Here is a 25,449-nt window from a genome sequence, read left to right as displayed (position 1 = left end):
CCTAAAGTTGTCCACGGGGTATGTGGACAGCCCCTAAGATAATTGACGAATTTACGTTGGATTTACAACCAGATGGCGCAGCGAGTAAAATGAGGATGTTTTGTTTTTTTGGTATGAAATTCGTTCAAATTTTCTAGACAAATCAAAATTTATCTTCAAATTGCCCGGTTTCATGTATTCTTTCCATGCTGAAAAGGTTAGAAAATCATCATTTTACAATGTGCTATGTATATTACGAGGAATGGCTTGTTATGAGTATTGTAACTTTAATTTTTTTCAACTAAGTAAACGATGAATAAGATGTTTAAAAAAAATAAAAAAAATACTGCAAATCCTTCTCGTATCGACCCCTACATAATCAATGATATCAGCCAATGATATGATATGATTTCATCGCAATTATCCATAGTATCAATAACCGGTATGCATTATCAAACTTAAAATTTTCGAAGATTATCTATGACTTTGGTCAAATCGCGTGTTGAAACCATCGTAAATATACAAAACTCCAACTTTCTTACCATATACTGACGACATTCAATGGCTGAAATGAATCTAAATTGAAATAAAATAAATGATCACCACCGAACGTGCTAATCATATCTTTCTTCATTGAAGTAGTTTATGACATCTGTATTTGTTGTCTTAACATTTGGCCTGGGGGTATTCCTCATTTGTGATAAATTCTTCTAATTTTAAAACGGTGGAGTTCAAACAATCCTACTAATAAAAGCGAATGATAACTGTCGGACTCGGACCATTGTGCAAACAACAACAAGACTTCAGGTATATTCGGAGTAGGCTTATTATGACCCTATGAGTTCCTTGATAATAGACGCAGTTAAAGTTGCTTGATAGTAGACCTAATGAATTGTTTCAAACGCCGTTTGTTTACAAATCCGGATCTGAACGCGACAATTCTTCTTGGTCAAGACTGCTAAGGTGAGTTCGGAATGTTTCATGATAATTATAGAGGACTCATTATACTTGAAACTTTAACTTGACTCATATACATGTATTTATTGTGTACTTCTTGTTTTGAAATGTACCATCTCGCTGTACACACACGTTTCGTTCACTTTGTCTGGCGCGCAGAGTTTTGAAATCGCATTGGTTATAATTTCTATACACGTGAATGCTTAAACATTCCCTAATACAATCTCTCTCGTCATCTTTTGTATCTCGAAAAATTACATTTTTGTCTAATTCATCGATTTTGCTAAGTTTTTGTTTTGTTCTGTGTTCTTCTGAACTTCTATCTTGACCTTATTCGGGTATCAAGCATTCTATGGCATCTTACCATCAGACGATACTATGTACCGGTCCATATAACAAATGTACACACTGCGAAAATCTCCGGGATTTCAGATCGTTCGTTCTGTTTCTGTTTCTGCCTGGTTAGAAGCTTGACTTCTACATGAAACATTTTTTCCCAATGGTTATATGTGGTTGCTGGTGACCAGATAAAAAGTATAAATTGTGAAACAACTATTGAACTACTTTCTCCGAATTTGAAGGGTGAGCTTCGGTCTGTTGAAAAAAAAAAGAGCATAACGGCAACGATAGTCGCGGTAGAAAAAAGAGTCACATTCTTCGTTCTAACATAACTAACAAGCTTTATTGTAGTATTATCTTTTTGAAAATGATCGTTTTAATTGACTTTAAATACTTCGTTCCCTCTCATCGATATCACAAAGATGGCTGAAATGCCGTTTTGAAGAAAGGGTAGCTTTAATTTCAGACATCCGATAGTTTTTAGATGCATAGCGTAATACGTTTCAACGAACCCAAAAGAATGACTAAACCTCATGATTGTGTGACGGTTGCCAATTTCTCACGAGATAAAAAAACGCGACATGCATTTACGAGTGGTAGGAACCTTGCTTCATGCCAAACACAGAGGAGAAAATATGTCTCCCAGAACTTGAATCAAGATCTATTACTACCACGGATGAAGACGTCGAAAATTAATAATTAAAAACATAATAACAAGGCATGGTATGAGAACGTGACCCAACGCGTGTTGAATTGCTAGTAATCGAATCTATATCGAACAGAAGTTGTGGAATCACAGAAAGTATAAACTTACATTCGACGAAAGGAAATCCCTCTATTTTCAGTATACATTTGTTCCATTTTGTAACAATAAACTGGGATTTGGGAGCGCGTAGGTGTAGTCATTATACGCAACGATTCGTGGGAGAATGGACGATGCTGATGGGTCGAAAGATAAACAACAAAAAGTGGCAGAGAAACTGAAAAACCTACAGTTTCTGTGGATACACAGAATCAACGTTTGGCAGCTCAATTTGCCCTCCGCAACGGATAGTCGGTGATGTGATTTGCCTCACTAGAGTGCATCGTGTTGTAGCTCATTGCTCCATATATCCCTGCGCCGGACATGGCCGGCAGTTCTCGGCGGGTACATTCCCGCTCGCCACTGGATGATGATCCGCTTCGTACCAGCAGACCGTTTGACGATGCTTCTGCCGACGCTGCACTAACAGGTAACACGTATCGCAGATCGGACAGTTTTTTCTCGTCCTTCACAATATCTGTGCTCGCAACGATATCGGAGGAAATGCTACCCCTCGACGATATTCTAGAAGGTCCCGTGAGCATATACTTGAAGAATTCGTATGTTGACCAACAGATGGCCGTTGCAGGCATCTGATACAAAACTCGCGCTTGCAGACCTTTGAAGAAGCCCATTGGGCCGGCTGTACGGTGGATTTTCTTGGCTGCCTCTATGAGGCCTCTGGTTTTACCAGCACCATCCTCTTGTGTATTCAAAAGTGTCTTGCAAACATCGAGTGGAGTTGTGAGGGCAGAAGCCACTGCTCCCGCTGCACCACCGGCCACCATGTGCACCGGGGGGTTGTATTTATTGTCTTCGTTAAGCAGCTTCTGGAAAAATTCGTACGTTGGAAATTGGATCGCCGAGTACGGGATATTCATCACAAGTTGCGTAGAGTACGATCGATAGAACGCTCGTAGTCCCTCGGTCTGGTAAACCACTTGGGCACAATGTAGGATAGATCTGTAGGGTGAGTTGTACATCTGTAGCCTCTGCTTCACAACGTCGGCCGGGTTTGAAATAGCATCGTGCAGAAGGGTAGCCAACGCGGCCGACACCATATAGTTGATTTGGTGCTGATCAGAGATGCGTCCGATTGCCTCCTTAGAGTACTCGTACGCTCCGAAGTAGAACGCGTGTGCGGGGCCCGCCCCGGCAACAACGGCTCCGACGCCCCGGAACGGTCGCATTAGACCCTCTGTTCGCACCATATCCCGCATGGTAGAAGCGATTGTGTCGTGCATGGCAACGTGTGTCAGCGATTGCATCCTGGTTTTCACTGAATCCAGCGGATACATCACACAGTGCTCCATAACGCCAGCGATGGCACCGGCCATCATATTCGTGGCTACACTCGTCGTTGGTAGCTGCTCATATTCGTCCGGATTCATGACATATAACACCTGCGATCACAGATCACGTCGCAAACGCAGTACACCAATATGCTCAGCTGATGGAAATGACTATGGTCAGCTTGGGTAGGTTTGAAGTAGTCTCTTTAAAAGTGAATGTGAGCGCAGAGAACGAGTGCCTCAAGTTCTCAGCATCACTGTGCGCCAAGTATCTGTAATGAGATGGAAAAAACAAAAATGATTAGCATATTACGTAGCTGTAACGTGAAAGTTGGATATTCTATATGTCGCGTTATAAGTGGGACCACCATGGCCTTGTGGTAAACGTGGCGTTTGCAATTCGATGAGGACTTCGGGTTCGATTCCCATTAGGGTCACAAATTCTATCATTAAAGAACGTTTTTCTAGCTTGCCTGATTCAGGGGAACTGTCTAGGGCAGCCATATTGCCCGGCTATTCTAGTTGGTCCTGTTACCTTTCTCAAACTATTTTGTATTTGTAACAATAACGAAAACCTAAGAAATCATTACTCAATTGTTTTCTAACGTAGGACTATGCTTTTCAGTAAGAGTACCGAATCAGAAAGCAGGACCCAATTTTTTGAGTAGAGAAGATATTGCAATCTGAGCTCCACCCGTTTTCAATAAGTATAAATAAGCTATTCGTGGTTACACAGCATTCACGATTCATCAGTTAAACCATGATCATCATTATTCGAATCATACACCTCTATTTCGGAACCCGAACGAGTTCAGAAATGTCGCAATCCGATCGAGATCGACTTTTCATTCTGCAACCTGAACGAGATCGACTTGTGCATTCTAAAATCCGTCCAAACCGATTCGACATATACAAAAGAAGCAGCATTGCCTAAACCAGGGATTCTCAAAGTGATCGATATCGAACCCAGTTTCCCAGGGGTCGACTGTATAAGTTGTGTTACGTGGACCAACTCGTTATAAGAATGACTAATATTTTAGTGGGAAGTATTATTGTTGAAACTTGTATTAATAATTATTAATTTCACTTCATATTTTTTGAGCTTTATGACTATTTATTGATGAGAAAATAATATCAAGTTTACTCACATGCACAACTCATTTTTGGGGTTTTAGGGGTTTTTGGGGTATCACTTCCTTCTGGAAAATAGTTTGAAAGTCCCTGGCCTAAACCAAAACAGACGTCAAGATTATTCATCCGTATTTGTGAAGCTATTCACTCTCTATCACATTAACATGCCCCAATGCAGTTTTTAACTGATGAAATATGAATGAAAATTATTACTTGGTGTTATTCAAATACTTTGAACACGTATTTCTCACCCTAACCAATCTATTTTTTAAAATAATTTTCCAAATATTTCCACTAAAACTTTGTCAATAATATAAAATCACTATCACACACAATTTTGTTTCGCCTCAAGGCAATGGAGCCTCTTTTGCATATGTCGATTGGGTTTATATCTCGGATGGATTTTAGAAAGTTTGAATCTCGGATGGATTTTACAAGTCGATCTCGTTCGGATTACAGAATGCAACATCGTGCTAATCTCAAACCCGATCGTGTTTCGGAATAAGAGTGATAGTCTTGCTTCAGCTAGCAGAAAGCAGCCTCTCTCAATGCTGATGTCAGACACTGCTATTTTGTTCGATGCAAAGGAAGGATGGAAGATAGATACCGCACACAGTGATGCAATATTGTTCGGTGGAAGTATCGCGTCGATTTTTGTGCCATCTAGTGGAAAGTAAGTTTGTATTTTTGCACCACATCTTATCTGCATCTGTACTGCAGTTTAAGGTTAAAAATCGAAAATGGGAGCGCTACCTTTGGCGTGCAAGGATTTGAGCTGCAATGTCTCTTTTCCGACTGAAAGGCTGGTAAGACAATCATTTTCGAATTAAAAAAGGTGTATGAGGGAGGTTTGTTACTTTTTTATGTTTGCTTATTTTATGTCGGTATAACTCCGACACGTTTAGTGCCAATCACCGACACCCGTGAGGCGACTCCACCACCTTTTTCCTACCCATTAGAATCAACAACTCATGAGCCGAAGCAACAGTGTTTATTCCCTTTCCCAACGACGCCAGGTGGGACCGGGTTGTGAAGCTGTTACGCCAACCACACAACCACTGACGCCATCAGGTTTGTTTCTTATTGACCCAACTTTTCCACAGCTCAAAAACTGCTTTGAAAGCAAGCTATTGAAATCACACAAATCTATGAATATTGGTGAAATAACAAGAATCTATAAATATCAAAATGGAGATTGGTCAGCGGTGGTGCATATTGTCGGATAGCCGTGGAAGCACTATATATATTGTGCTCGACCTGACCAACCTCAACCTCTATTTCGTTACCTTTTTGAACGAACGTGCAAAATTTTTCGCCTCAGCATGGAGAATATACGCTAAGTAAGCATAGTGCAGAGCTTGCACTGACAGGCAGAAACAAAGTAGAAGAGAAATATTGAATATTACCGCGTTGGTTTCATACCATTGTGTGAATTGTTGATTTCACGCGTTATCAAACAGATAACGCTGTTGGAGAGTACAAATATGCAATGTCATCGGGCCGCACTGTGTTCAGCATGAGAAGGATATCCGTGATGCAAATTGAGTGCGCTACGTTCATCGACAATGAGGACACAAATTTCGTGTATTGCTTTTGCGAGAACAAGAATGAATCAAAATTCAATAATCTTCAACTGCATCTTCAACACCACGCAAACTCATCGGCCCTTTTTAGGATCATCATAACTTCCAGCTTTCAAAGAGTTATTTGAAAAATTTAGATGCATTTCTAAATGTTCTGTGAACGTTTTTGGATTTGTTGATGTAATGATGATGATGTTTTTAATTATAGAGACTTCCCCAGACTCTTAGACTTTCTCAGTTCATTCGCCTCTAGCCTTAGAAGAGATCAATTCGGAAAAGTAAACTGATCAATCTCTTGAGAAAGGTCATTTGGAAATACTCGCTGCCGCTCCCATCTGGCCGCTAGCAGAATGACTGATAAGTTGTGAATGACTAATGAAATATTGGTAACTGCTCCCGATCGATCAAATAATTTACGTGAATTACTTGAGCATTGTGTTCTGGTATAAAGTAACGTCAAAATGTAGCGCATTTCAAGCCGGGCATGAACAAGATATTTTTTAGAAGAGAGAGCTGCCTTCTTCGGCGGAAAACTGGAGATGAAAATTCGTTCCGCAGCGGTTTTTCTTATTATCGAAGGCAATTTATTTGTATCTTCCATATTATCCCGAATATCACTACAGTAGAACCTCCTTTATCCGCTAGCGTATGATACGCGGTGCGGTTTATCCGCGAAAGCGAGTTCCATAGTAATTCTATGAACCTACCCTAAATTTGGCAATGAGTGGTAGGTTTTTGTTCTTCTGTTTTGGTCATGACTTTCACATTATTTGACTACTGGTGTACACGACCTTACAGCTGGATAGTTCAATGATTCCTGTATTGACAAAACATTGTTTTCATACTGAAATTTTTTTTTCTGTGTTTGCACCTCATTTTTAGTCATTTGTTGTGTTAGCCCGACTATTCCGCAGATAATCGGGGTTCCACTGTACTTTTGTGTTTGGGTGAAACTTCTGTGCCGTGAAGAATGTAATCTGATGGCTACACTTGACAACACCACACAATCCGCACACAAACATCACAACATTACGAGTTAAGCAGTAATGACTGCCGTTTCAAACCTTCCATTTGAATTTGGAAAACAGAACAGCTATCGGAAGAGTGGAAAGATGGGATTATTCGCCCAATCTTCAAGAAAGGCGACAAACTAGACTGTGAAAACATTCATGCAATCACCGTCCTGAATGTCTCCAACGAAGTACTTTTCCAAATCATCTTCCGTCGTCTATCGCATACTTACAGTGGGAGGTTATCAGGCCGGCTTCATCGAAGGTCGGTCTACCACTGAGCAAATTTTTTCCTCGCGGCGGAACCTCCAGAAGTGCTTTGGGGGTGATGGAGAATCATGGACGAAAACAGCTTACCCGGAAGACTGATTGAGATTACGTTGGTTAGAATACAGCGCTGTGTGCGAATATCAAATGGATTATCTCATTTATTCGAATCCCACAGGAAGCTTCGCCAAGGGCTCTTGCCTGCTATTCAACATAGAGCTAGATGGTGTTATGAACAGGGCCATGCAGTCGGAGTCGGATTCGAACAAATTTTACCGACTCCGACTTCCAGTTAAATGACCCAATTTTTTTTTATTTCTTCATTACAGTCACTTTCGACACTTTTGGCTGGTTCACCCAATAATAACAAAATGTTTAGCTCATTAAACAATTTATTTTCATGGTCTTATTAATTTCCTATTCAAGTCCGAACCGTTTGCTGGTGTGTTGTTCAACCACAGCCCTCTACTTTCTTTATAAGCGACAAGATAACGGTTAGCATGACTGCTGAAATGCATCCCGCTGATATTTCTGTCACAACCAGCTTTCATGGCATTAAACGGAGAAATGGCAACAAAACTTGGAATTTATCTTCAAAGCCAAAGCATCAGTTGCATGATGATTGAAGAAGTAAACACTAAAAAAGTGGACTTGCGAATATCCGTAGAGAATCAATTGTTCGGTGTTAAGTCAGAGCGGACCAAGACGCAAAATTAAAAGTTTCGAGCTATTGATTGCACTAGGTTAAACGTTTTGTATCTTACATTCCACATTTATCAGATTTGGACAATCACGCGTACAGGAGGATTAACTTATCGAAATTGTTTTGAACGCTCAATGGAAACCCCTTATAGCACCAAACTTAAACCCCTTTTTACTCGAAATCATAAAAATGTCACATGGTCCGGTCCGACCAGTTTGAATTCGTTGAAATTAATTTGATACCGTAATAGATGAAGTTGCCGATATGTTCAAAATCTTCCACATGCGTTGTGCCGATTACACATTCCAGTTGACGATTCGTAACGGATTGAATAATCGTACTGATATTACCATGATTGGTATGTTGAGTCAAGTTACTATAGCTGCTAGAACCCCGAATACCGACGCAATTCTTCAAAGAAGAGCAGGGAACGAATCAATTTTAGATCAGGCCACTCACTAAAGGTGTAGATATCTCATGATTCAGCGACTGATTGAATAGAGAAATAAAATCTTCAATAATCTGGATAATGAGAATACTTCCCCAATCGAGAATCAGTGGAAAAAATCAATCGATCTGGAGAAGCTCCTGTTTCAACCGTTCAACCTAACTAAAACGGTTCAGCTTGAAGAACTGACCCCTGGAAAGTTTAGGTTGGAATAGAGAAAGGCTGTTCCTTGCTTTGAAAATTGTGAAGTCAGCTCTTCGAGCTTCAATGAAGGAAGATTTGGCTGAAGCAATTCTGTTTTTACGAGCATTTATTTTTAAGTTTACAAAAGTTTAAAGGAGCCAAACTCTTCGTTCCTTCTTCCTTAATTCTAAGGTTAATAAGGTAGAAATTCGATTACTCGCAGACTACTCGAGTTTAGGAGAGTGACATATTCTTTAAGGAAAATGAATTCTATACTTTGATGTTTACTTTTATTGTCTAATCAGAGAAAATCGTAAATTAAACGTTCTAATGAAAAACCTGGTTTCGAGTCATTTCATTTTTGTTTAGCAGGAATCGGAAAATTTTTCTCCGACTCCACAAGCCCTGTTTATGAAACGAGTGCCGTTTACCAACGTGGTCCGATTTTCAATAGATCCAGTCAATTCATCTGCTTCGCTGATGACGTAGACATTATCGGCAGGACATTTGAGACGGTACCTGAACATTACGCCAGACTTCAGCACGGAGCAGAGAGAGAGAGAGAGTTGGATTGAGAATCAATGCGTCTAAAACCAAACACATGCTGAATTCCGGATCCAAGCACGACAGGGCCCGATTAGGTAGTAGGGTAGTGATCGACGACGATGAGTTCGAGGCAGCGGACTAAATTTGTCTACCTTGGCTCAAGTGTATCGTCTGACAATGATACCAGCTGCGAGATCCGCAGACGCATTATCAATGTGAGTCGTATCTACCAAGGACTCCACAAACACTTGAGGTCAAATAGACTTAGCAATCGTGCGAAATGCTTCCTGTACGAAAGCTCATAAGACTAGTTGTCCACGAAACGTGGATACTACTCGAAGAAGACCTGTGAGCACTCGGAGTAGTTAAGCCAAAATAAATGAATAAATATACACCGCATAAATCTGATAGCATTTATCAGCTGCTAGCGTTCCCATATGTGACATACACATTATTATTAGTACATTCAGCAAACGTATGCTACACCAACTCTCCAACAATCCAATCAACGTCGACAAATAATAGTTTCGTTCAAAAACTTAATTCGGGGAGAATGCTTCAACACAAATATAAGTTCTTTTCGATGCGGCCACAACACTTTTGGTTCTATAGTCAACGACAAACAAAGTTGTTCTTCTCTGAAGCGTAGATTACCTCAACACAAATTGAGATAGTGACATCTGTTATGTGTTATATGGTGTTATATCGGCGTGGACACTTGCCAAAATAAAAAACTTTTTTTCGCTGCTTCCGACCCATAAAACCCACCACAACGATTATCTGGAGTGTGTGACTGTTTTCGCGTGCCAGACTGACAGTCTCTCTTCTAGTGGACAATTAAAAATTGTGATTATTACAGTCAGGCCGGTCACACGACTAATTCTGGCGGAAGCGATTCAACACGAGATGTTTGGTGCGCTCCGAGGAGCCATGTAGTAGTGATAACCATTTATCTGATGTCCGATTATTGGCTAATCATCGAATGTGTGTTAGCGAGACCAGGTGAAATGAATTCATTCACTGATAACAAGGTTATTGATGTTTTCCATTGCGATCGAAATGTTCCTTTTTGTTGGAAATGCCATTTTGCGAGCGAGAATACCTTAACGAGAAAAAGGCGTGCAACTAATTAACAATTCAAGAGATGGCTATTTTTTGTTGATACAGCTACCATCGAAGACTGAAATGATAATGATCATTTGGTAATTATTTTCTCCTAGAACATCCAAGCTGCTTGTTAGGATAGAGTGAATCATTAAGATGTTTTTTATGCCGAGGTCACGTTTTGTCCAATGACGTTATCACATTATTTTGTTCTCTGTTATATTGTTATCTAAAAACCACTTAGCCGCAATTTGCCTTCGAGGAATCATACGAACGTTGACTGTTGTTTCGTACAAAACAATAAGTTTACTCTCTGATAAAAATCTATTTCCATATAATAATGATATCACTAACTAAACTCTGCGATTGCAATGAAACATTTTTTTTAAACAACCACTTTCACATTCATTTATCAACACATTTCATATATGGGACTTCTCTAGAGAGACCATTTAACGTTAAATGTATTCAAACGACCAATACTTGATCGGATGCCAAGAACAAGTCCCGCAATGCTGCATAATTTCGCTTGCGTAATAGTTGCAATTCATCGCTGCAAAATCATCTGATCAAGTGGACGTAAAACAAAACTTTTTGATCGCAATCAACCGCAAAATTAAAAAAACAACGATAAAACTTACAAGTCATCATGATATGCCAAGAGTGCAACCAATGTGTTGCGATACTCCTCTGTTAACCTGCTGTCTTGAGCATTAGCACAATTTGGAACCACGCGAACTGTGGCTAGTTATTCGTTTACGCACATATTCGATCCCCCCAGCTTGCGGTTACCCAACCAATTAGTAATCAGACCAATTTGTATATCTAGAAGTGACTCTGATTTACGTTAAAGCAACAACTTTAACCCGCACGAGTGAGTTGGGGAACAGCGCGCGTGACTTCCACTTACTTTTGGCATCGATATAGGTCATGCGATACCTAAGATTGGTAAACGCCGGTTGCAAAATATATTTTCGCATGCGGCAGATGTATTTTAAACCACAGTAACAGCTGATCTCCGGCGGACAACAACAAAAAAAAAGCGCTAAATAAATGATAACACTCGTTCGGATGAGGTGCACCTCCACACGGTTCACGGTTGTGTGAACGCACCGGTTTGAATGCACGATTTAAACTGCGCACCGCTGAGACTGCTATTAGAACACTACACTATTCTTACCACTACTACAGTGCTAGGATTCAAACTTTCGCGTTTTGTTCGGATGTATTTGGGTGTTAACAGTGTGTGTGAGCTAATAAGTATATATTGAAACGTAAAACATTGTTCGATATTTTAAAAAAGGGGCACATCCTCTACATTATATAATATAAACATTGGATAAAACTCATTCCTGTGAAAAACTTAACCACATTTAGGCATGCACAAATCAGTTTCTTAAAGTTTGTTAATTTTGAATACCTTGTAGAGCTCGTCTTGTAAGGCGTAATCGCTGTTGTGCAATGTTGTTGCCCTTTTCATAGGTATACGTCATATTCGGAATAGATATCCAAAACAGATTTGCAAAAAAAAATCCACGTGTCTTGGTCTGCTTCAAAATGAAATCGGAACACTGTCGAATTCCGCGGACGATCGTACGTGTGAATCTTCACTATCGACGGCGATTTATCGTATGGTATGTTGCGGAGGTGACGAATTCGTCCGGTAACCCTGGCATTCGTCGAATTTGTCGCAAAATTCGTGAGAGAATATCGTTGAATCTTGGAGAATCTTTGTAACCAACTGATTTGAGCGTCCACATACTAAACGAACAGTCCCAGGACCCTTCATTGATTACATTTATCTATATAACAAAGGAATTCCACGGTCAACTATGAGCGCAAGCTTATCAATAATTTTTTCATAAAAAATGTTAACGACATCATCCTAGAGATGCGTCATCCGCTCATGAGTTGTTCCGAAGAATCGACTCTTTAAAGTGAGTTGACACGGAACAGCTCGCGAAAAAAAATAAACAGCTCTTCAGCTCACTTTGATAATGATGCAGGAGGGAAAAGAGCTGTATAATTGCAGAGAGTGTGTGAGCTGTAAGATTCAAATGAACTGACCGCCTCTCGCTCTTCTTTTATGACATGTTATGTTCCGGCATTAATAATAATAATAATAAATGACTTTCAGGCAGAATGAACACGTTTCTAAAATTAAAATTATGAATGAAAATTAACTTCGGTGTATCAAATTAGTATTCTATTTCAATGAAAAACATTTTGTTCAGGCGGTGAAAATTGTTTTTGAAGGCAACTTCATATTATAATGAAAAGTCTCAGTAACAATGTCGGAAATGTATATACAAATGGTTAAATAAGAGTTAGGAATACGTGTTTCAAGTTAATTAATAACATGATGTGAAATTTCATTTAAATTTTAACATTTGAAAACTGGCTTCGTGTCTTCTAATCTAATAAAGATTACACTATCAAGTTTGTGACCCAAATTGAAAGTCGTCACCAGACTGAGCTGAAGAGCTGTTCATAAAGAACAGCTCTTTTAGATGAGCTGTTCATCACGATGAGCTGAATTGCACGCCTCTACATCATCCCACAAAGGAAATCTTTTTTCACAGCCATCATAATTCCAAACAACCGCTTCTGGCCCGATTCTGACCATAAATAACTCTTGATACGATGAAGAACACAAAATGTTTTTTGGACGGATGCCGTTGTATTAGGTAATGTTAGATGCTGGTTTTGTCCAACGATAATCGAAATCACGCTTATTATTCTTTGCCTTTAAACTCTTCGCGTGAGTGAAGAACGGTCATCTCATTGCAAAGCTTCGTTTCATCGAATTTCTAGTGGTATGAAATAAACATTTTCAAATTCCCAGTAGAAAGTGCGACATTGAAGCTGGCAATTTTTTCGTGATTCAACAAAGCGATGAATTTGTATTCATTTAGTTCTTTAAACCGTTTCATTTCGTCAAATTTTTATATCAATAATCGATTCAGAAAAACCACGACAAATGATAACGTTACTGTCATTCATAATTTCGCCAGATACATCAATAGCAACCTCAATCTTAAACTCAAGCATGAACGCGTGAAGCCCTCTGACTGAAGTACAGATTTCAGCCTCAAAGTTCACTAGAGGTTCTGCTGCTGTGTTTTCTATCGTTTCCATCAGTTCAGCAGAACACTTTGAACCTCAAATGTTGTTTATACGCGAAGCGGAACATTAGTAGTAGTGATCGCTTCATACATAGCTGACAGCGTTTGCTCTGTCGTACTTGAAGATCCAGAAAAGTATTTTAATGTAAGGCTTGAACCCGGTAATCATTACTGCTCATTTCGTAGTGTTGTGTGGTGTAGTCAAGTGTAGCCATCGGTGAAGAAGTTTCACCCAAATAGAAAAGATAATAAGGATATTGGGGATGATTTGAAAATTACAAACAAATTACCTTCGTTAATACCTCATCTATGCTACAAATGTGAAATAATACACTTTTTCCTCAGATTATCTGTTCTATGAACAGCTTGAACAGGCGGATGAGACGCCACTGCGCAACATCTATAATCACTAATGATGTGTGAGATAGACAGCTCGGGAACTATCATACATTTGCGCAAACATATTTTTTGATTGCATATTAATCGACAAGACATTTTTCGCTTCAATTACCAAAATGGTATGGATATGAATGGACTTAGTTACAGAAATGATCGTAAAATGTTCGTGAGAGATTGTTTCTATGTTTCTATGATCCAGGTTACCGGGAACGAATTTGAGAATCGTGTACGATGAAAATGTTTTGTTGATGATTTGCTGAAACTGATTTGATTTGGTACAGATGGTACATGTCAGCAGGAACATTACTTGGCACCAGAGTCCAACATTTTCGAGGATGAAACATGAGAATCGACGACTTCTCTCATTCGCTTCGTTTAGGGCTACTTCGGCATTTGCGTTAACATGATTAGTTCATCAATCACCCTTGCTTTCAACGCTCGTCATTTCAATTCTAGCAAATGTTTATTTGAATTGATGTGACTAATGAACTTCAATCTTCAATCCATCACTACTACTCCACCCTGATATGTACCTCGATGCCCACTTACACATTCTTATTTTATCGTCCATATAAAGTAAAACAAAAACTCGATTTCTGGCGCAAACAAGAAGAAGAGTCTGAGGTCCAGGATCCCGGCAACTTTAGGGATATAGAAATCAGGGGGATCATTCTACGTAGTCCTACGTCAAAAGTAGTTAAGGGGGTCTCCGTAGCCACATTGGTTGCGCGTTCGCTTAGTAAGCGATCGATCGTGAGTTCAAAACTCAGGGCCCTCATTGACCATCTTTGTGTTGTTACAGAATAGCTACGTCCACGCAACAATCATCAGCGATGGAGATCGATCCACGGTCGAAATAAGATCGATTCATCCATACAACTGCTCTGCTCTGCCAGACACATCGGGCTATTGTTCTATAAATAACTCAACAATGATCAAACAACTGTCTCCGCTGTCCGGTGGTCCAACTGGATAATGGAAGAACAGAAAGAATACCCTCACGCCTAAATGGCTACTGTGTGAATGTACCACCATATGTAATGGTATAGAAGGAATACTGGCGAATGGCAACTGTGTAATGTGCTAATTATAGATATGATAACCATGTGACATGTACACGATTAAAATTCGGCTCTGTTACAGCTAAAATACTAATGAGCCTTAAATAAATAAATGGGATAAAAAAAAAAGTAGTTACATCATTAATGGACTGCTCCGTTGTTTACTCACCGTGAACTTAAACATTGATACATGTATACATGAGAAAACGAATTCAGGAGTCACTTCAATATGACGTGATGTCCCTTTGACTTTGATCAATGACTGTGGATTCTTGTTGACAGAGAAACTACTGGACGAAACAAAAACTCATTTCCAATAGAATGCGAAGGCCGATGGCTACACAGTACCCTGACTATCCTCAGTTGAAAAAGACTGTCGAGCCCTGCTTGGCATTATCTTACACAGAGCTTAATAATTGCAAAACGTTGATTAAAAAAAAATCAGACAAATCCAGAATTAGGTACCTCTTCGAAAATCGACCATGCTTCGTGCATGTAGAGGAATATCAGTTTTATCAGAGATTTGTACATAGAGTTACGGAGTTGTTGGGCCTTATGGATTGATGGAGCCCATAGAGGACACGACTCCCGTTGACTATGCGTCTTAGAATTCCACAGCTGTTAGGATTAAGTTTTCGGAAAATGGCTGGAAAGCAAATCTCAACCAGATCCTAAATTTGCTTGTGCGTGACTTCCAGCATTAGGAGTCTCAACAAAACGTTGCTGAGAAATATGGTGTAAGCCGTGGTGCGGTCCAACTGGTCATTCTGATGCATCATATACTTGGCAGCGTGGACGATCGACTGGGAAGAGGACCGAAATGTAAGACTGATGCTAGAACGGCCCCAAGTATATGCTAATCATCCGGGAAGAAAAAAACCCACCAACGACCATTCGGGCGATTTAAGAAAGGTTGAATGTGGACCTTCCCAATCGCACCATTCAACGACGCTTGGTGAAACAGGACCTGAAGAGCTACTTCTCCAAAAAAGCGACCGACGATCAGCAACACCACCAAAAAAACGACTTCAGTTTACGAAGGACCATGTCAACAAGCCGCTGAAGTACTGAAGGGCGTCATTTGATCGGACGAATCGAAGTTCAACCTGTTGTGTAACAAAAAAAGACGACTCCGAGTGTGACGGAAGAGCGACGAAGACCTCCAGGACCAGCACCCACAACCGACTATGAAGCACGGTGGTGTAATTAGCATGATGTGGGGCTGTTTCTCGTGGGCTGGGGTGGGGAAGTTAGCACAGGTCAACGGTATTATGACTGTCGATTGTTACATCGACATTTTGTGCGAGAACTTGGAAGAATCCATGCTGAAAATGGAGCTGGAGGATAACTACACCTTCCAGCAGGATAAACACCCGAAGCATACTACGAAGAAAACAGCAGCATTCTTCCGATCGGCCCGGATCAAACCAATGGTTACCCCAAAATTCCGACCGGGATCCTATTGAGAATTTATGGGCGATTTTGGACAACAAGGTGGACAAAACTGACTTTACGAACAAACAAAACTATTTTGCTGCGTTGAAGAAGGTTTGGGACGAGCTGAACCCCTAACACCTCCGGAACCTCCTGAAGAGTATACCAAAACGTTTTCAGTTGGTTATCGAGGCCAAAGGGGGTCATATTGACTAATATATGTTTTATATATATAGTTTTCAAATAAACCATTAAGTGGACTTCTTTACCTTAGTACCTTAGTACCTATTTAGGAACAAGTCATTTTTTGTTTTTCTGAAAAATAAATCAACGATATTGAAATGGGAAAAAGCACTACTTATTACCTACTACAAGTCGAACTCAATTATCCGGAGACTCGATTATCCGGAATTTTAGACTCGATTATACGGAGTATTTTATTTTAGATTTTCGAAAATTTTTAATAATTTGTATAATAATTCCATATTAATAGCTAATCAAGTAAAAGGGCTTGACTAGTAGAACACAGTTATTTATGAAAAATGCAAATCCAAGATGGCGGCCACTACAAAATGGCGGATTTTATATTTTCTCAGAACCCCATCAATATGGGTATTGAACGAAAGGGCTGGACTAGTAGAACACAGTTATTTATGAAAAATCTTCTTCCTGAATGGCGTTAACGTTCCCTGTGGAACTTTTGCCTTCTCATCGTATGCATTAACTAGCGTCATTTATAAATACATAGTTGAGATTTCTTAAGCCAAATAACACGCCTTGAAAGTATTCCGAGGGGCAAGCTCTTGTATACGCGTGACCACAGTGCAAGTGGAAGGAAATTTCTCGAACGAAAAATCCCCCGACCAGAACGGGAATCAAACCCGAACACCCGGCATGATAATGTGAGACGCTAACCACTCGGCCACGGGTGCACATTTATGAAAAATGCAAATCCAAAATGGCCACCATCACAAGATGGCGCCATATATATTTTTTCACAACCCCATCAAAATGGCGGATTGTCATATATATTTTTTAACAATTCCATCAATATGGGTATCAAATGAAAGGGTTTGACTAGTAGAATACAGTTATTTATGAAAAATGCAAATCCAATATGACGGCCACTACAAAATGGCGGATTACATATTGTATCATAATCCCATCTATATGGGTATCAAATGCAAGGATTTGACTAGTAGAACACAGTTATTTATGAAAAATGCGAATCCAAAGTGGCCGTCATCACAAATGGCACAAAATGAAAGTGCTCGACTGGTAGAACACAGTAGATCATGAAAAATCTAAATCCAAGATGACCGCAGTTTCCAAATAAACAATTACTTTTCAATGGCTCCATTCAGCTTGCCCTGTTTGTATGTATGTTTGAGTGTTTGTAGGGTTGTCCCACATTAATAGAAAATTGACCCCGTTCCTGTTGACTGATTGATCTGAAATTTGAAACATACCTTTAATTCTACCGTCACAATAAAACTGCGTATTCCATGATCTTGAAAAATTCAATTTGGCCGCCGCTAAAAAATGGCTGAATGGCTTGACTTGGAGAATACACTACACTATGAACAACATAATTTCGAAAAGGTTGCCGCCACAAAATTTTTGACTGTATTTTTTGCAATCCCCTCAATATTGGTATCAAATGAAATGATTTGACTAATAGAATACAGTACATCATCAAACTATACCGAAGAAAGTTAGGTAAGAAATAAAAATTAAAAAAAATAATTTTTGAATGATTTTAATGTAGAGAAGTATAATCGTGGGGTATATGATTAAACAACTAACTGTGGATAAAAGAAATCTAACGTTTATTTCTTACCTAAAAAAAATCTTGAAATTGGATTTTCCATGATCTGCTATGTTCTACTAGTCGAGAACTTTCTTTTGATGCCCATATTGATGAGGTTTTGAAAAAATATATATGGCGGAATTTCGAGGTGGCAGCCGATTCGGATGCATTTTTTATAAATAACTGTATTCTACTAGTCAATCCCTTTCATTTAATATACATATTTATGGGGTTCTGAGAAAATGTGTAATCAGCCATTTTGTAGCGGCCGCCATCTTGGATTTTCAAGATCACGGAATACGCAGTTTTATAATGACACCGGAGGTAAAGATGTGTTCTCAATTTCAGATCAATCGATCAACAGGAAGGGGGTTAAATTTCTATTAATGTGGTACAGCGCTACAGACAAAGTTACAAAATCACAAACATACAAACGAGTCAACCTAGATAAAACCGTTTGATAATTAAGTGCAAATCATAATTATATTATGTTTACCGAGAGAAAATTGTTTTTTTAATCGATTATCCGGAGTGAAAAAAAATCAATACTCCGAATAATCGAGTCTGATCTGTATTATGTAGTAATGACTGGATGCGCGCTGGAAGTACATTTCAGCCAGAAAATGACGCTCAAGGAGGACTCTCGGCTTAGCACAATTCTACCCACATTCAGCTTGCCGTCAAAACTGTTATAGCCGGATGGTAGTCCCATTAAAACGGACAACAATTCTTTAAAGATTGTGAAATCTTTAAAGAAAAAATTGAAACCGCTATGGACGAGTTGAAGAAGCGCGATGATTGCGGACTAGCCATGAACCGAGTTTAGTGAAAAACGATCACATTCGACATGATAAACCGGCAGCACTTGTTCAGCGTTCTCTCTCGGGAGCAATGTGTTGGTATCCATCGCAATTTTTTTGCATGCACGGCCCTATTTGTATGTGTATTCTCTCACTTTTGTTCACTCCAACTGACAGTGAGAAGAATACTGAATGGAATTATAATATGTTTTGCATTTAAATGAATCACATCGGAATGTAGCTGATGAAAAACTCTATACATCATCAACGCGTAATGGTGTAAGTAAAAATGATCTTAAAAAACCAACAGGAGCGAAAGATGATTTCTTCATATAAAACGACAAACGACGACATCTCTTAGACTATCGGTCATCGATCGTGCGGCATTGGTAATGAAAATAAACCGCAACAACACACAGATAGCTTATATAATGAATATTAAATTTCATTGGAAAACCCATATGCAGAAACGGGATGCATTTTAATTAATTGTCGTTGTAGAACGCGATATTCCCCTCTTCGTTTCACTATAGTGCGAAGCGAAATGAGTGGTATGAGATCTATTTCGTCCCCCAACAAGACGCTTCCCTTAATTGGAGGAGAGAAAAAGTGCAACCCATTCATCGAAAGGGAACCGTTTCATCTGCGAATGCGAATAACAAATGTGACCTTGAAACGAAAGAAATGAAAAAAAAACACTGAAATCAGCCGACTGGGCAAGACGATGAGTGTTCTCACGTGTGGGAAGAAAAGGAGAGGAAACACCTTTCATGCTCTGCCAAAAGTTTTGGCTGTATTGAAAAAATCTCTCGGTAGAGTTCACTCATTTCTTTTTGAGACTTAAAAATTGAAAAAGGATTACAAAAAAAAATTCAACAATCTGGTTTTGATGATTATTTGTTGGTTAACAGTGAATTTATAACAATATAATTTCAAAAACGGGGTTTTGCATAAAACGACATCCCTAAATCCAAGGTCTTCGCCTAGTAATCAAACACGTGGCGTGTGAATTACCCGAACGAACGTATTAGCATGAACGAGAATGATCACTTTGTGAAGGACAACTGGGGCCAACGGTACTTTACAGTTCGGTTCATTCCCTTTCGCATTTCATCGTGATTAGCAGACATTCTCTCGACCGACTTGTCTCGCAACATATTGATTTCTCCCATCTGGCCCATGTATCCCCACGCAAAGCATGGCATGATTATCGATTTTCTAATTATATTCACACGGAGGGAAATAAAAATCGGTCTCGGCTTATTTTGCATGTGATATGGACGCTGTAACATCACAAACTCATTCCTAAAACAAACACTTCTGCCGGTTTATTATGCGGTATCACCAGACGAACTTCGAAAAGCCGGTAGTTTTTTTTGTATCGACAAATGTTCTATCGATGCAAATTGTCTATCACCATTGGATCGAAAGTAAACAAAATATAAATCGGATCTGTCACAACTAAATTTCATGATTTTTTCAGAACCCCCTCAAAGTTGTGAATGAAACTGTTATGATATTGGATCGACCGTAACACTGTATCAATCATCAAAGACAACCCCCGTCATGTGGCAAGACTCTAAAAATGTCCTATGATGATGGGAGGGAGGCCTTCCTCCACAACGTGACGTAATTGTTGAATTATCCATCCGGAGCTATTTTTTACTGTTGTACGAAACAAGCGGAAAATCGATAAAGACAAACGCTCGTCAGAAGCATTGCTGCCGAGTACGTATGTATAGTACACCCTCCGGACAGCGGCCATTTTGTTCAAGTTGGGTTGGCTTGCTGAATCGACTGCATACACTTTCTAGAAATGAAATAACACAATGTTGCATTGCTTCATCATATTCATGCTCAGATTGCCTGAAATTGGCAATGTGATTACCATTTTAACAATTCCCTTCGAATGTTCAGATCCTATTATCGGTGGATCCCCGTCTCAATTCAACACAATTCCTTTCGGCCCCGACGATGTACAAAACATTTGAACAAACAAAATGGGTAGAGGCGAATGAACTGAAAAGTTTAAACCCTCTTAAAGCCAAAAAGTAGAAGAAGAAGAACAAAATGGACTTGTATGTTTGGAATATTGATTGCTTATCATATAAATTTGATTGCATGCAGTTTGTGGAATTTTAGTACAGATAATGTCTAGGCGACCCACATGCCGGAATAATCTATGCAGAATGTACCTGGGTTCCAAGCGTGTAGATACTTCCATGGGGATGACATTCAGATAGAATTGAATGTTCAAAGCCATGCAATGGTCTTTGCAGATCGACAAAGCTAAATTAATGTCCGCATTAGGTTTTTTTTCTTCCCTCCCCTAATACACAGGAGCAATGGCTGCCGAAGTATTGATTTTTTCGAAGGCCAAGTGACCACCTATTCTTGCAATAGTTTGCGAAGCTTCTAAAACCCCATTGCTACGACGTGCAAATACCAAGACGGGCGAAGCTGTGCAAATATTCGCTCTACGTAGATAAGAAAACGAAACAGAATGTGCTGATATGTCTAAGTTCTGGTGTTGAAAAATCTGGGAAAAAATGTTGTCCGGAATGATGGGAAAACAATGATGCTGTTACCAATGTTGCATTAAAACAACAAGTGCCAATGACTCAATGAATCTCAAATGTGCGAAAAAAAATGGAACACGAAACAGTCCAGTCGGTGGTACGCAGTCAAATTATCCATTGGGGTTCCGTGTATGTGATTATAGTTGCAAGTGGTACATTTTCGCCATTCGATTAGAGTCCAAACAAAAAATCATTTGTTCTAACCAACTATAAATTTCCTCTTATCAATATCAAGTAAATAATTAAAAACGACCGCCTCTTCATTGACGAGTTTGGGTTCGTTAGAATTCAGTTGTATCAACAGCACACATTGCGTTGTGATTTCAAGACCGATACGATATAGGTCAAATATGTATTTTTTGGTCGATAATATATTGAAGATACAGTGGAATCCGTTTATAATGACATCGGAGGGAGATCATAATTATGCGGACGTCATGCAAAGCGTTTTGTGATAAAGGCCGTTTTTTTATGTAAATAGGTACTTCTGCATGTAGAGAAATCATTATATTCGACTTATCTACAAAGAATTTTATATGAAAATCGAACATAATTGTGTAATTAAGTTAAAAAAATTTGTAGATCAATATAAGCGGAGTCATAATAAAAGGGATTCCACTGTAATTTGAGGGGCTCAGAATGCAAGGGGTGTAAGTGACTTGATCGATTTCTCTTCATCAACTTTTTATTTAGTTAATAACTCAACTGCAAAAATGTTCTAATTTAAGTTTGCTATACAATCCGATAGATGAGGTTCTGACCTATCTTCCACATTTTCAAATACAGCTGGGAATGTATTTGCAGCTAAGTTATGACGAAAAGAGAGAGTCGATGTAGAGAAATCGATCAAATCACTTACACCCCTTTCATTCTAAGCCCCTCATTTCATTATATCTCTTCCATATACACCTTCGTTTATATTGGAAAAAATAGATAGTCGTTTTTAACAGGCTCCGTTTAAGGTGAGCTTACTAGCAAAATGATCCACTATGGGCAAGAACATTTTTTGAAAACTAATATTTTTTACCACAACTTATATTTAGAAAAATATGTTTCTCTAATACTGTGCTCTGTGTGGTGATCTATAAATTCAAACACAACCATATCTTTCTTCTCCTGTTTTTCAAACCTCTTCCATACTTGTTCGTGTCTTTTGGACTGCCGATTGACACGTGTCCGTTTACTAAGCGAACATTGACAATCTTCTTGATGGCCGTTTTCATTGACAATTCAAAAAAGGAAAAAAGAATAATAACGAATTAACAATTGCGTTCAATTTAATTTCCCAATCTCCCTTCGGACCCCAGGAAAACAACCCAATGTGCCAGTGAGAGATTTGTTGGCTCGGGTCAACCTCGATTACATGTCCTGAATCCTCAATCGTCCTTATATTCTCGTACCGAGAATATAAGAATATAACTTCCTTCATGAGTAATTGGTTCCCTTACTATTAACAGTCAGTTAATAAGTATAAGTTGAATTGTAAACACATAATAGATATAATACATCCATACCTCGCTTTACGGCCTAGATACGTTCCACGAAACATGGCCGCAAAACGAAAAGTCGTACACTCTGTCCAACTTCTGTAAGACCAGGCTGCTTTGTGTCATTGTGAAGGAAGGAAGGTATTGAATTAGAGAGACTTTAAACTCTGAGAGTTCATTCGTCTCTGTCATTGTGAACAAACAATGCTTCAATTTATATTCTAGTGTGTAGGTATTGGTGACTACCATACACTGCATGATTTTCATATGTGCGTGTGCAAGCGCTGAGCGTAAACGAATGTTTTCGTATTTTCAACTGTCAAAGTTTCTATAAGACCAGTTACATTTTCCGTTGTTTTAGTATGTTTTGCTTTGTTCTTGTAGTCCGTTTTCGTCAACGGATACATTCACCTTGTCTCTTGATCGACTGCAAATCAATTTATCAAAAACATAACAGACACTCACTTGTATACGTTTGCAAAGTTGTTTTCAAGATCCCGCGGATCGAGTTGAAAACGAAGAAAAAAAGTTTTGCACAAAGGTGTAACATACAATCAAAATGCAAAAAGGACCAACATTTGCAAAAAAGCACCTCAAAATTCCTGCTCCAAAATTGCGGGTCGAGGAATAACGTGGTTGTGATACCCATCGTGTTAACTATTTCATTTTATTTTTTTTATTTATTTTTTTTAACCCTATTATTTGCGCTACCAAAGATTTGGTAGCTTATTTTACAAAGCATTTTTGTGAATGCTGGTACTGGATATTTTATAGGTTGGCCGGTTCTCGTAACACAACTTATACAGTATCTTGAAAGTTACAAATATGAACTTATGTGAACCCATATTGTACCGAGTGTTCGAAATATCGAGCAGCTTTGATAATTTGTTCTTAGCTTTGGGAAGCAACTATGTGATAATGTTTTGACATCAAATGATAACTTTTTAGCTACCACTTACCATCAATTTCGATCAGTTTCCTACAATTCTATTGAGGAATAAATTCGGTTTAGAGCAATAATGTGCGAGAAGTGCATAACCTCATATAATCTAACAAATCATTTAATAAAATACGAAAATATGTAAACTTTTCTACAGTATTACTTAAAGAAAATGAAAAAACATTGTGATGTTGGCAAAAAATCATTCGATTGAATCCATTCAGAAAAGATAAAATGCAGGTTTTCGATTTTTTGTCATTCCTCAGAAAATGGAAGGTTGTAAAAAAACATTTCTTGAACATTGGAGATTCTTAATCGCCGGTGATCAAAATTACACCAATTGCTTCCGTAAAAAAATATTTTTTTACAGCTCGAAAAGATATGTGAGACTGGAAGAATTAAAAAATACAAGTACTCGAAAGAAATGTATTTAAATGTATTTAAATACGTGTTATTGTAAAATTTTCGGAAAACTCTGAAGGAAGGTCGGAAAATTGAATTTCCATATGTTCTACAATTACATCATGATAAGCGTTGTTAGTCTATTTGATGCGCTAACGAAATTGATCTTTGTTCGAAAGTGGAAACGGATTTTCAGGCGAAATAGCGTACTACTATATCTTTTTTTCTGTATCTATACAGCCATTCCATGCCATATGATAATCGAAATCGATCCAGTAGATCAAAAGTTTCTATCAAAAGGAAAATTTTGGTAAAAGGGAAATATAAAAAAAAGGAAAATTTTTGGATCACCCTAAAATGAAAATGGGCACTCTAATAAAAAAAATCAAAAAATGCGGATCTAATATTTTGCGATAAGCAAAAATACCAATTTTCACGAAAATCTGAGAACCACTATACCACTAATGGAAGACCAAATGTGTTGGTAAGCGCAAAACCCGAGGAAGGAATGATCATATTTGAGCCGTTATTATTTTGTTGTACTCGTCTCTGTTCGTAGATCAATGTTATGGTGAGAATTTTTTTTAACTATGAGGGAAAGTTCGAAAAAAATTAATTCCATATGTTCTACAATGACATCTTTGTCAGTCAAATTGGATTTCGCGTTTGCGGAATCATGATTCGTGTTCCGTTGTTGTGAAGCGAAAATGGCAAAGGATTCTCAGGTAGATTAACCTCTCAGCGTATTATTTAATACGGCATACATCAAGTGATTTCACTACTCTGCTGATCGTTTTAGTGCCCTATGTTATGCAAGTACACCACAAGTGAGACTCGATGTTGTACGCGAAGGGGTTAGCGCGCTTTGAAAATAAAAATTATGAATGATCTTCTACTTTTCTGTACCAAATATGTATATGGAATACAACAGAGAAGCATGAATCAGTAGTCAGTAGTAGCAGATCTTTGAATCATGAATAACCTATAAACAATTAAAAAATTCCACTACTCTGCATCGCGAGTCGCGTGAGACGATAATTCCGGTGAGACCTGGTAAGAATCTCACCT

At 38.7% G+C, this 25,449-nt stretch overlaps 1 protein-coding gene across 5 annotated transcripts in view; it reads right to left on the bottom strand.

Moving 5' to 3' along the window:
• Positions 1 to 981: 981 nt before the first annotated feature.
• The window catches only part of LOC129769195 (mitoferrin), a 34,948-nt gene continuing 10,480 nt past the window's right edge, over positions 982 to 25,449 (bottom strand). For 3 of the 5 annotated variants that reach the window (XM_055771291.1, XM_055771295.1, XM_055771293.1), the window contains one exon: positions 982 to 3,641. In XM_055771291.1, the coding sequence (XP_055627266.1) occupies positions 2,305 to 3,468 (1,164 nt within the window). In that variant the 5' untranslated portion in view covers positions 3,469 to 3,641 and the 3' untranslated portion in view covers positions 982 to 2,304. Of the gene's footprint in view, positions 3,642 to 10,985; positions 11,008 to 11,254; positions 11,472 to 25,449 lie in introns of those variants that run through there. The other 2 variants (XM_055771294.1, XM_055771296.1) reach the window with 2 other exon arrangements.

The sequence above is a fragment of the Toxorhynchites rutilus genome, chromosome 2 (assembly GCF_029784135.1).
Source record: "Toxorhynchites rutilus septentrionalis strain SRP chromosome 2, ASM2978413v1, whole genome shotgun sequence".
NCBI lineage: Eukaryota > Metazoa > Arthropoda > Insecta > Diptera > Culicidae > Toxorhynchites > Toxorhynchites rutilus.
Note: the sequence above shows the minus strand (reverse complement) of the source record. Positions and strands in the feature narration are given on the sequence as shown.